At 43.8% G+C, this 13,380-nt stretch overlaps 1 protein-coding gene across 3 annotated transcripts in view; it reads left to right on the forward strand.

Moving 5' to 3' along the window:
- Positions 1-2,031: 2,031 nt before the first annotated feature.
- Positions 2,032-13,380, forward strand: part of ARHGAP26 (Rho GTPase activating protein 26) — a 460,108-nt gene continuing 448,759 nt past the window's right edge. For 2 of the 3 annotated variants that reach the window (XM_025387513.1, XM_025387515.1), the window contains exon 1: positions 2,032-2,568. In XM_025387513.1, the coding sequence (XP_025243298.1) occupies positions 2,415-2,568 (154 nt within the window). In that variant the 5' untranslated portion in view covers positions 2,032-2,414. The remainder of the gene's footprint in view (positions 2,569-13,380) is intronic. The other variant, XM_025387514.1, reaches the window with a different exon arrangement.

The raw sequence follows: 13,380 nt of genomic DNA on the forward strand, positions 1-13,380 counted from the left end.
TTGTGAGCTGTATATATTCACACACATATGAGGAAGCCTAAACTGGGCCACAGAGAAAGGCCATATGGAGAAGCCCTGAGTCTCTGGAGAAGCCACCTGAAAAGTGGGAGATGCCCACCTAACCATCCACTCTTCCAGCTCCTGTCACCATCCAACTGCAATCACATGAGAGACCTCAAGCCAAAACCACCCAGTGGTTTCAGCTTCCCCAAATTCCTAACCCACAGAGATTGTGAGAGAAAATAAAACGATTACTGTTGTCTTAAACCATTAACTTTTGGTGTTATTTGTTCTGTATTAATAGATAGCCAGAACACCTACCTTTAGGGGCTCAAGATAAAGCATTAAACAGATTTAGTTTCATAGGGTTTCCATTCTAGATCTTTCTCATCGTTGGCAAGTGAAGAACAATGATTTTTGGTTGTAATTATCTATCAGATAGCTGTCTGGACCTGCTATCAAGTCTAAATTTGTAGATATGCCTATCAAACAGATCACATTCATTCATTTATACATTTATTTATTTTATAATTTTTTTATAGAGATGGTCGGGGGGGGGGTTCTTGCTATGTTGCCCAAGCTGGTCTTGAACTCTTGACCCCAAGCAACCCTCTCACCTGGCCTCCAAAAACGATGAATTACAGGTGTGAACCACCATGCTCCATTTATGAATTTAATACATCAATTGCTTTCTTAATATAGATGGGACACCTCTGACCCCTCCTGAGTGAAAAATCCATGTTCCCAAGCACGCAGGCCTTCCATCCTATCACAAGGCATGGTTATCGCTTGTTCACTTCCATCTCTCCTAATACCACCAGCAGCTAAATTCATTTTGTTATTCATCTTTGTATTGTTATCATCTAGGCTAGTGCCTGCACATAGCAGACCTATTTAAAAAACAAACCAACCCAAACAAACATGAAGCCCCCACGTAGCTGAAGGAGGGCTGCTGATTCCAAGACATAGAGATAATTTATTCAAGGACAGTCCCTATCCTCCAGGAGTTCACAATTCAGCACTAGACACCCTGTGGGACCCAGCCTGACAAGTGCAACGAGTGAGATGCCAGAATTGAGTCCTGCGGTCGAACAGAGGGACTACAGGGCAATGCACTGGGCGTGGGAGGTGGAGATGGCTCTGGGAAAGGATCCATTCATTTATTCCACAAACACTTATCAATCACCATAGCACCCATAGCACATAGTAAGCGCTCAATATCTGTTATTAAATGCCAGCCACTGTGCTAGGTGCCAGGATGCAACAGCGGACAATAAAATTGCAGGGGCACTTGCCCTCGTGGGGTTTACCGTGTAGCGAAGGATGACAGGCAGTGGACGGAATTATGTAAAATTGTGCTAGATGCAGAGCAGGAAAATAACAGGCGGCTGAAATTCTAGTAAGGATGTGAGCTCCTTCGGCTGAGGGGAGCCGTGGGCGGGTTCTGAGCAGGAGTGGCCGTGAGGGAGACGAACCGTAGGGTGCGGGAAGACTGCAGGCAAGAGCTGGTAATTTTAAGATGCAAGTAACATTTTTTCTGCCTGACTGGAAGAGGAGCGTTTGGTCGCTCGGGATTCTCCCGGGGCAGGGGGCTGCATTTTTAGTGTAAAATCGGTTGCCCAGCAGTGCAGGGCATGTTGTGGTGAACTGCAGCCCTAGTTCCCAGGTTTTTCATGCTTGGCACATGGAGGCTCCTCGGCCCCCAGGACCAGCAGACTCCCCATGCGCGTCTCGGATTCGGGCCGGAGCAGGCGGGCAAGGGTGCTGGAGCGGGTGCACAGCAACGCTCACCCCTAGGTTTCGGGGTGTGCAACGCCGGGAGGGCAATAGGAGGCGGAGTTTGCGCTGCGGACCTAGGCGTTGGCGAGGGCCACGCCCCCAGCCGCAGACCCTGCCTCCAGGCCCCTTTGATTGGATCAAGACCGCGGAAGGGCCGGGCGTCCCCGGGCGGCCCGAGGGTCGGGCAGGGGAGGGTTCGCTGATTGGCCCGGCGGGGATTAAGTCATCGCTAGCAGGTTCGAGCGGTCCAGACGCCGGCGGGGCGGCCGAGGCTGCTGTGAGAGGGCGCTCGAGGCTGCCGAGAGCTAGCTAGCTAAGGAGGCGGGGAGGCGGTGTCTGCACTCTCTGGCCCGCTCGCTTGCTTCCCGGCGCCGCTGCGGGTCGGCGCTGCGTTTCCTGCTCGCGAACCACTCCGTTGCCCGCGCCTGGAGCAGCAGCCCCTCGGCCGGGTCCGGGCTCGGTTCGGGAGTCTTGCGTGCCGGCGGTCACAGCGCGGGGAGCGAGCTAGCGCCACACCTGTGGAGCCGGCGGCCGTCGGAGGAGCAGGTCGGGGTCCTGCCGCGTGCGTGCTCTGGGCAGCGGGCGGCCCGGGTCCCGGGGGAGGCGCGCCCCCGCGGCTGGGCGCCGCGGGCACCATGGGGCTCCCAGCTCTCGAGTTCAGCGACTGCTGCCTCGATAGCCCGCACTTCCGAGAGACGCTCAAGTCGCACGAAGCAGAGCTGGACAAGACCAACAAATTCATCAAGGAGCTCATCAAGGACGGGAAGTCACTCATAACCGCGCTCAAGAGTGAGTGTCCCCAGCCCCGCGGGGACGCGGCCCCGGGGCGGGAGGGACTGGGAGGTGGCGCTCAGCCCGGGTTGCCCACGCATCCGCCGGGTTTCTGCTCCCGGTACACTGGGGGACCGGTGTCGACGCCTCCGAGGCAGGAAGGATACGTAAAGCGGGCGAACCGGCAACCATCAGATGAAGAGAGAGACCCGTCGCTCCGCCTTTTTGCGTTCGGGGATGGTCGGGAGGTGACCGAGGGCGGGTGGTGCTCTGGGGCACCGCGGGTGGGCGTGCGCGGCACGCAGGTGTCCCCAGGAGTGGGGCCAGAGTGCCCAGCGCGCCGCAGCCTGCGGGCAGATCCCATCGTGTCCACAGCTCCAGCTCCCTTAGGGGCAGAGTTGCTCAGCCTTGGGTGCCCAACCGTGAGAATGGAGCGTGCCCTGCCGAGGGGGCGCTGCCTCCCCTTGGGAAAAGGCGGGTTGTGACTGCTTCGCTCCCTGTACGCAGCTCCAGCCCAGTCAGGCCGCCGGGTTCCCTGGGTGGAATGCTTGGTTTTAGCTTGCGACTCCTTGGAGTATTGGCAGCCAGTGATCTCTAAATCTAGAATCAGTACGTGTGCAGGTTCTGATTCTTGTGTTTAGCAGAAGGTGATAGGGGTGGGAGTAGAGAATCAGAGTGTTCCTTTACTCTAAACTGTGGGCGAGGGTTTAAAAATAGAATGTACATATCCCAACTCTCTCCCTCTCCTGCTCCCAAGCTCTCCTTTTTACCTCTCCCATTATCCTTGAAAACGTAAAGGTCTGAGAAGGAATGTCCATAGTCCTCAGAAAGAAGTTTAAATGTATTTCAAACATTCTTGGACCTTTTGTAAAACCATTTTTGCGTTTTTTCCTTTTGGTACAAGGGGAGAGATGCAATTTTGCATTCTGCTTCACTTTTGCAGAGCCAAAGAGTTTCTTTTTCTGGCCAAATAAGCGTGCTCTAGGGATGAGTGCTTTGGATTGTGAGAACGTTTTTGGTGCCTTTTCAGTCTCCCCATTTAAAAATAGCTCAGTTCATCTTTTAGTTTTAAGAATCAGGAACCACATGAAGGCAGATAGTGGAATTGTCTCTGACTCTCTTACTTTATCTGTTTCTGTGACGGATTTGTTAGTAGGTGATACCTTTCAGCTAAGAAAGGTTGCCTTAGCAGAGTAGAGTCCTAGCTATGAGAATTGTTCCCAAGCCTCTTTAAAGGGCACTTACAAAAGTCAGGTGCCTGAGATGTCATTTTGTCAGCTTGTTGCTTCTAAAAATGAAGAGAGAGACAATGGAATGCCAGGGCAGCTCAGAGTGCCTATCTTTTGGGATGAAATGAACACAGGACTGTGATGTGATGAGGCTTCTTAGAGGCGGATTCTCAGGCTGTGCCTTACCTGAAACATATGAACAGACTCTTCCTTTGTCAATGATCAAGGCCAATCTTGGTTTAGGGGACGTGGGTCCCTGGTTTGGAGTAAGTTGGGGGCCCGCTCACAGGTTGGGCCCAGGAATTTTGATTGAACCTCAGGCTGGCTTTAGTGGGTTCTCTGCTTCACTCAGCAAACTTTTGGTGTGCTTGTGGTGTACTGGGTACTGCACTGGGCACTGCACTGGGCACTAAGGGTGTAGCAGTGAATATTTTGCTACCCCTGTGCTTACAGAGGTGTACTTCATTCCAGGCACTCTTCACCTATAATTATCTCATGTGCTTAGATTCATTTTGCAAATGAGAAAACAGAGACTGGGGAAAACACTTCCTCTGAGTCACACAGCTCTAGCAGCAGGACTAGAGCTTTTGAATCCACCTGGTTTGAGCCAGAGATGGAGTCCCTGCCAATGCAGAGCTCTTACTTCTGCCCCATCTCACTTGCCCGGAATGGAACCTCTTGCACCAAGCCCTAGGATTTGGACTTGTGTTTTCTATTTTGGCATTGAATCTGAGGAGGGTGCCTTTGGGTGACTGGCAGTTTTCCTACTACTATTTTTTTGGGGGCAAGAATTCTTTGGTAGGAAGGAACATTGCAGTGATAGAGTTGAAGGGTTATTTAAGCTGTCTAATGGAATGGATCAGCCCTGTAATCTGGGGGAGAGACTGATGGGGAACTAGGTGTTCTGTTCTCTCTACATCCAGCTCTACTAATGTATTCTACCACTACTAACTACTACTTGATCAGGTCAGGTGACCTCTTGAAATAGAGGGTGGAGTCAACCATTGTGTCCTGGATTTCAGACATTCTGGTATCATGAGATGCTTGCTACATTGTGTACTACTATATTAATGTTTGTGTATTATTTTTCTTCAGTCATGTTTATTATGTTTATAAACAGAAGTGTTTTTCCAGTACAACTTAAACATAAATACATAATTATATAAACACTGGGTTTAGATAATCTGTGTTCTCTTATAGCTCTAAACTTTTGTGGCTTTATTTTATATCCATATTTATTTTATTTTACAGTTATTTTATAACTAGTATTTGCAGCTCTTTGGATTTAGCTTGCTTTTGAGTGTTAATCACAGGCAGTAAAACTGTCCTCTAGGGTTTGCCAAAGTTCAGGTAGATCACTGTTACTATTACTTCCACTTTATGAATGAGATGCTGGCAATGGGGATGCAAATTCTTTATAGATCTAGATCCCGTAAAGGAGAAACATGCAGCAGGTGCTTGATTAAGTGAAAATATTGCGAGTTGTTTTTTAGACTCCGAGCCCTGGGTAGCAAAGGCCAGCTAAGATGTTGTATTATCCTCTGAAGTTTTGTAATTCTTTCTCCGTCACAGGCTTTGAAGAACCCATGTGGGCTAGAGGGACAGATAAGGGTGACTGAATATGTCTTGACTTTGTAAAGCAGCAAAGTTTCTTTTGGGGGTAGCCCTGAATGATTATCAGTGATTGTCTTTTCACTGAGTAATACAGCATTGAACAGAGAGGCCAAAAACCTGTTCTTGGTGTGATTCAGTAAGGTAAGTAAGTGGTTCATCCTCTTTGCCTTTTAAAGCAAGAGTAAAAAGGTCAGCATTGAGTTACATGGTTGAAAGCCTGTCACCCTTTTGTACTTGTTAGAATTAAGGATAGGCATTTTGCAATACATAAGCGCTTCTTGAATGGCATAAACTCTCAAAGGATGTTTGATGCCAACCTGTTTTGTTTAGGAGTAATTATGTTACTCAGAAAATCCCAGTGGAACAAATGGATGTGGAGTTGGGTAGCAAAATATTTTCCCCAGATCTTTTGCTTTGTTTCAGTACCTTGTGAATAAAGAAAATCAAAGGCATTTCCTAATTATTTGTAAATGGTAGTAATTGACAGTTTGAATATTACTTATACAAGCATAAATGGCAGTAAATTAAATTCAAACAAAGTTTTGCAGTTTTTGTATAACATTGGCTGAAAAAAATCCCTTCATTTTACTCCATTCTGTGTTCTTAGTTGGACTGAATAAATTTGCATCCAGTCTGTAGTTCTCAACTCATTGACTTTGGCTTAAACCCTCCTTCCCAGCACTTAAAATCATTAGTGGATTTTTTTTTTTTTTGTTAGAGCAGTTTTAAATTCACAGAAAAATTGAGTGGAAAGTGTAGAAAGTTCCCACAGAGCGCCTCATACCTGTTCCTTCCAGTTACCCCTATTTCTAACATCCTGCATTATCATGGTACAGTTGTTACAGTTGATGAACCAATATCAATATAACATTATTAACTAAGATCCATAATTTACATTAGGGCTCACTCTTTGTGTTGTACATTCTGTGGATTTTGACAAATGTATAATGACATATAACCACTATCATAATATCATACAGAATAGTTTCACCACCCTAAAAATCCTATGTGCTCCACCTGTTCGTCCCTCCCTCCCCACTAACCCCTGGCAACCACGAATCTTTTTACTGTCTCTCTAGTTTTACCTTTTCCAGAATGTTATATATTTGGAATTAAACAGTATGTGGCCTTTGCAGATTGGCTTTTTTTTTGCTTAGCAGTGTGTACTCAAGGTTATTCATGTCTTCTTATGTCTGGGTAGCTCATTTCTTTTTATTGCTGAATAATATTCTGTTGTCTAGATGTGCCATAGTTTATCCTTTCATCTACTGAAGGACATTTTGATCATTTCCAAGTTTTATCAATTATGAATAAAGCTGATATAAACATTTGCATGCAGTTTATATGTGGAAATAAGTTTTTAGCTCATTTGGGTAAATACCAAGTAGTATAATTGCTAGATTATATAGTAATATTAATAGTATGTTTAGATTTTTTAAGAAACTGTCAAACTGGCTTCCACTGATTGTATTGTTTTACATTCTCACCACCAATGAATGAGAGTTCCTGTTGCTCTACATTCTGCTCAGCACTTGGTTTTGTCTGTGTTTTGGATTTTGACCATTCTACTAGATGTGTAGTGGTATCTCATTTAAAACAATTTAGTTATTTCCTTATGACATATGATGTTTGGCATCTTTCCATGTTGCTTACTTGCCATCTGCATATCTTCTTTGGTGAGATGTCTTCAGATCTTTTGCCCATTTTTATTTGGGTTATTTCTTATTGTTGAGGTTTTTTTGTTGTAAAATATACATAACACAACATTTACCACTTTAGTCATTTTTAAGTATATAATTCAGTGATTTTCGGCATGTTCACCATGTTGTATAATTACTGTCTCTTTCGAGAACATTTTCATAATCACAAACTGGAACTTTGTTCCTATTAAACAATAACTCCCCCCTTTCCCCTCCCCCAACCCTGGTAAACTGTATTCTCCTGTCTCTATGAATTTGCATATTCTATGTACTTCTTATAAGTGGAATTATACAATATTTGTCATAAATATCTGGCTTATTTCACTTAGCAAAATATTTCCAGGGTTCATCCATGTTAATAGCATGTGTTAGGATTTCATTTCTTTTCATGGCTGAATATCTTGTTGAGTTTTAATTATCAACAGCTATCATTAGCAAAGACTATTCTTTCTCTTTTAAAGTCATAAAAATGTATTTTTTTCTTTCCATTTTGTTTCCCTTCAGCGTGATCACTAACACTTGGAATTGACACACCAATTTATCATGGTTGTCTCTCACAAGAACACTGTATTTATATTTATTCCTTTCAAAGCAGTAACTTGCTTCAGGTCAGCATGTTTTTTGGGGAGGTTTTTCATAAAAGCTTTACTGAATTATAATTTACATTCCATAAAATTCACCTTTTAAAATTTTATTTTTTATTGTTTTTATTATTTGTAGAGATGGGGGTTTCACTTTGTTGTTGCCCAGGCTGGTCTCGAACTCCTGGCTTCTGGCGATCCTCCCCCCTTGGCCTCCCAAAGTGCTGGGATTACAGGCATAAACCACAGCTCCTAACCACTCACTTTTCTTAAGTGTATAATTCAGTGGTTTGTAGTTACAGAGTTATGCAACCATCATCCTAGTCCTGTTTTAAAACATTTTTAGCACCCCAAAAAGCTTTCTCATGCTCATTTGCAGGCACTGCATTTTTGCCTAAAGCCTCATACAAGCACTGATCTACTATTTTCTGTCTCTAAAGATTTATCTTCTCTGAAAAATTAAGCTAAATGGAATCATATAATATGTAGTCTTATGCATCTGGCTTCTTTCACTTAGCATGCTGTGTTTGAGGCTCATCGTGTTGTAGCATGTATCAGTAGTTTGTTCCTTTTTATTGCTAGAAAATATTCCATTTTGTAAACCATAAGTTGTTTATCCATTCACCAGCTGATGATTTGGGTAGTTTCCAGTTTTTTGCTCTTATGAATAATGCTGCTATGAATGTTTGCATACGTGTCTTTATGTGTATATATGTTTTCACTTCTAATTTCATTTTTTACCTAGGAGTAGAATTTTGCTGGGTTGTATTGTAAATTTATGTTTAATTTAAACTTATGTTTATTTAAAAAACCTACTATACTGTTTTCCATAACAGAAGCACCGTTTCACGTTCCCACCAACAATGAATGAGGATTCTGACTTCTCCACATCCTCGCTAATACTGGTTGTTGTCTTTCTTTTTGATTGTAGCCACTCTAGTGGGTGTGAAGTGATACCTCATTGTGTTTTTAATTTGCATTATCCTGATGACCAATGAGGATGAGCACCTTTTCATGAGTTTGTTGATCATTGGTGTATCATCTTTGCTGAAATGTCTATTCAGATGTTTTTTTTCCTTTACTTTGTCCCATGAAACTTTTGATGATTAAGTGAACAGCACTTAGTATATTTTCTCCATTTGCCCTCTTTTGGGGACTATTTGTTTCCATGTGCTTCCGTCTTAGATGTATTTAACTGATCAGTTTCAGGATCTCAGGAGTTAGGAAAGTGGTTCTTATGAGGCTGTGGTTCAGGTTTCTGCTCTTGTTAGGCCAGTGGGCATCACTCTGGGCAGATGCCACAGGCTGGACTTCCTAATTCTGGCCTGCATAAGCTAATGATCCAAGCCCTCTCAATGGACAAAATGAGAACCGGCCAAGGAAGAACGGTTATCACCATTGAGCTACTGGGGAAAGCAAGTTGTAAAGGGGACTTTGTTATCCTGTCAAGGCCATTGCGTTTCTAAAAATTAGCCAGTGGAGGAATACTACCCTAGCAGTCAAAGTAGTTTTTCTAGATTTAAGTTTCTGAGTGAGCCTCGTTTTAACTTTTAAAATTATATATATTTTTTGCCATCAGAGGAAGTTTTGTTCAGCAAATATGGAGACCCTGCTCAACCTTTACCATGTCCTCCAAAGCCCTAGACTATAGAGTAATGGCTTTTTGGATGGAGGTAACCAATGCAGGAGTCATTACTGGGGAGATTGAGTGGGACGTTTGGGGGCCAGTGGCGCGGCCAGTTGTGACTGTAGCAGAATGAAGGCAAATGCACGAAGAGATAGGCCAGGGCCAGGTCATAGGGATCTTGAATTCTAGAAAGGACTTAGGCTTTATTCTAAGTGTGATGGGCAGCCACAGAAGGCTATGCCATGATCGTACTCATGCTTTAAAAAGATTATGTAGGCAGCTGTGTAGAGACCAAGTGTAGTGGAGCAAGAATGGAGGCAAGATGACCAGTAAGGAAACTGCTGTGATAGGTGAGGTGAGAGAAGATGGCACCGTGGGCTAGGGTGGCAGCATCACAGATGGTGGTCAGAGGCTGGGTATTTTTGGAAGTAGAGCCCACAGGATTTGCTGCACAGCATATGGGCTATGAGAGAAAAGAAAGAAGTCTAGAATGATTCAGATATTTTTGGTCTGAGCAATTATGTGAATGATGGTACTATTTTCTAAACTAGTTTGCTTGGGAAGGATTAGGTTTAGGGGTAAAATTAACAATATGAATGAGTGACCTAATCTTATAGTGCAAAGACAAAATAATATGACATGGGTAGTTGCTGAATACATTCTCATGCAAGCATCAAAGAGTATAGACGTTTACAGTGTAAAAGCACCCCCTTTTCCTAGTTAACAATCGTTGTCAGTAGTTTGGTATGCATTTTTTTGTTGTCCTTTTTCTGTATGTTTTTTTCATAAATGGGATTGTACTGTAAGGATTATTTTGTGTTTTGCTTTTCCAGTTGATCATTTGTCTTGAAGACCTTCCATGTCAGTACATGCATGTAGTGCATTCTTTTTAATGACTACAGAGAGCTTTATGTGGATATGCCATAGGTGGTATTTACTCAGTTTCCTGTTGAAGGATATTTGGATTGTCTCCGTTGTTCACTATTAGAAAGCATGCTGCAGTGATTATTTGCACACCTGCTTTTGTATGTGGATTCCAGCATTTCCCTGAGATGGATTCCTTCAAGTGGAATGGTTGCTGACTCCAGTTTTTACAAGCCCTTTGACATCTATTGTTTAGGTCCTTTGCATCCTCGTAGCCGGTTGATAATTTGGTGCTCCTTTGAGTAGTTAGATTGTTTCTGAAGCTTAACCTTTTGGTTAAATCAGAAACATCCTTAACAGACCCTTCTGTTATACACTGACACTGATTCTAAAACAACCAGGGGATGGGGAAAAACAAACAAACAAACAATAAAACTAGTGTGTGTGTATGTGTGCCAGGGAGAGAGAGATGACAATTAATTGGATGTGTCTCTACTGTGTATAGACGTTTATAGTGTAAAAGCACCCCCTTTTAGTTGGATGTGTCCAATTAATTGGATGTGTCCCTATTATCAGAAAGCCCGATATGCTTTCTGAGCTGCATGTTCTTACAGGTCAGATGGAAGATGGGATGGGGCTTTGCCCATATCTAACAGTCTATTCTAACCTCCAAGCTCAGGGACCAAGAAGGAAATCGTGTTTATTTACGGTGAGAACAACAGCATTAGCAGCCAGAGGAATTTTTACAAATTATAGTGACTGGGGTTTACACATTTTTGTAACAACTCAGAATGGAGAGAGAGGAAATGATAAGTAAAACAGCTTGGCAGTGTGGGCCACGAGCTGTCATGGCATGTTTGTGTCTGGCTCATTTCACCTTGGTTGGAAGGCACAGAATGCTGCCCTGGGTAAGCTGGAGACTGGGCAGTTTCCTGCTATATTTAGAAAGAGGAGATTCCTGGGGTTAGGGGGTGGGGGTGTGTGTGTGTGTGTGTGTGTGTGTGTGTGTGTTTCTTTACCAGATAGACAAAGCTTTGAGGGGTTTGTGAATTCTGGACCAAACTGTTAGCTAGCTGGTTTCTGTGGGCCAAGCCAGTAGCTACTCTTTGACTCTTGCTGCTGCCACACAGCAAAAGCTCAAAAAACTCCTGTTTTATATGGTTTGAAAAGATACCACCGGTAAGTTTCAAAACTCATCTGATCTTGCTGTCAGAGCTGCTTTTAAGTTTACTGCAGTCTAATTTGAACACTTTGAAAATATGAACTGCCTCCTCCTCTGAGACTTCAGACAGATCTCCAAGCTGACTGAGTTGAACTTTGGCTGTTTCTGTGCCAAGGAGACTGTCAAACAGATAGGACCAAAGCCTTAGCAAATTCCTGACTGCGTATCTTGTTTTCACACTTGTGGGTTAGGGGTAGACAATGAATATTAGTTGAACAAATAAAATAAGGCATTTTTACTTTAACTCATAGCTATGTTTCTTTTTAAAAGGGTTGTCTAAATAGGTAAGGTAACCTATAAGTGGTTCACATTTCAAAAGAAAATTTGAGTATCCCTCCAATGCTTCCTGTCTCCTGATCCCCACTTCTTCCTCTGGAGGCATCATTTTATCAGTTTCTTTGGTATTTTTCAGGTGTAATTGATGCATGTGCCAACAAATACACATACACATTATGTGGTAGCATGCCATATGTGCTGTTTTACCCTTTGCTTTTAATATATTGGATATCATTCTACATTGGTACATAGAAAGCTCACTCATTGTTAGATTGCATTGTATTCTATTGTATGAATTAAATATGGTTTATGTAACCATTCCCCTCATAATAAACATTTAGATTATTTCCAACCTTTCACAATTGCAAGTAATGGTGTTGTGAACATCCTGGCACCTCTGGCGTGAGGCACACGGGTGACAAATTGCTAGAAATGAAACTGCTGGACCAAAGGGTATGTACATTTTTCATTTTAAGAAGTATTTCATAGCAGTGTTTCTGAAAAGTTCTAAGTGAACTGAATTTGATAAACCATGATTTTAGAGTAGGAAGGAAACTCACCATTTTAGACAGTTTATGACAGAATTGTCTCTGTAAATAAAATGATACTTAGAATTTTCTCAATTTTCCCCTTTCCAGTTTGTGTGTATTATTAATTATGGGATTAAAAGCCACAGCAAAAATCATTCCCCAAACTGAGACAGCTGTACCTAGAAATCAGTTGAATGTAGGATCCGAGAGACCTTGTTTGTGTTCCTAGTGATGGTGCTGTTGAGTTTTTATCTTTGTGCGGCGTGTGCAACATTCAGGAGATTCAGCAGGTGTTGAAGGAGGGCAGTCTTCTGCCTTCTGTGACCGGAGACCATGACTCTGGTCTAGGGGACGCCTTGCCTATCATAGAAGCTTCCCTGTGGGCGCTGGAATTCCTGGGAACTGGTGAGGGAGTGGGGAGTTTTGCATGACATCTCTCTCTGGCAGCTTCTCCTGCAGAGCTTAGCACTTTTCCCTGATGGAGGATAGGATCATGCCACGTGTCCTCTGCCATCTCTGTTCCAGCTCCTGTTGATGTAGAAGGCTACTTTGGCCAGGTTCCTGGCATGAAGCAGGCACAGTCCTTGTCTCCTAGATGCTCAGTGTTTTGAGAGGAGGCAGGAAAACGGGCAGCCCACAGCACAAGGGGGTGATTGCTAACAGTTTCAAAGGATCTCTGGGGGAGGGAGCAGAGGCCTGTGGGAAAGGCAACTGAAGGCTTATTAAGCCCAATGGGGCAGTGTGGTCACTAATGATCAGTCACGTAAAGGGTACCTCTGTTATTTTTACCCCACTCTTGCCACCATTTATTTACTTTGAAAAAAGTCTACTCATTACAAAATACATTTATTTCAAAAAGGAGCTTTTGAACCTGCATTCAGAAATGGCAAGTTTGGGCTGGGCGCGGTGGCTCAAGCCTGTAATCCCAGCACTTTGGGAGGCCGAGACTGGTGGATCACGAGGTCAGGAGATCGAGACCATCCTGGCTAACACGGTGAAACCCCGTCTCTACTAAAAAAAAAATACGAAAAACTAGCAGGGCGAGGTGGCGGGCGCCTGTAGTCCCAGCTACTCGGGAGGCTGAGGCAGGAGAATGGCGCGAACCCTGGAGGCGGAGCTTGCAGTGAGCTGAGATCCGGCCACTGCACTCCAGCCTGGGCGACAGAGCGAGACTCCGTCTCAAAAAA

Source organism: Theropithecus gelada, chromosome 6 (genome assembly GCF_003255815.1).
Source record: "Theropithecus gelada isolate Dixy chromosome 6, Tgel_1.0, whole genome shotgun sequence".
Lineage (NCBI taxonomy): Eukaryota > Metazoa > Chordata > Mammalia > Primates > Cercopithecidae > Theropithecus > Theropithecus gelada.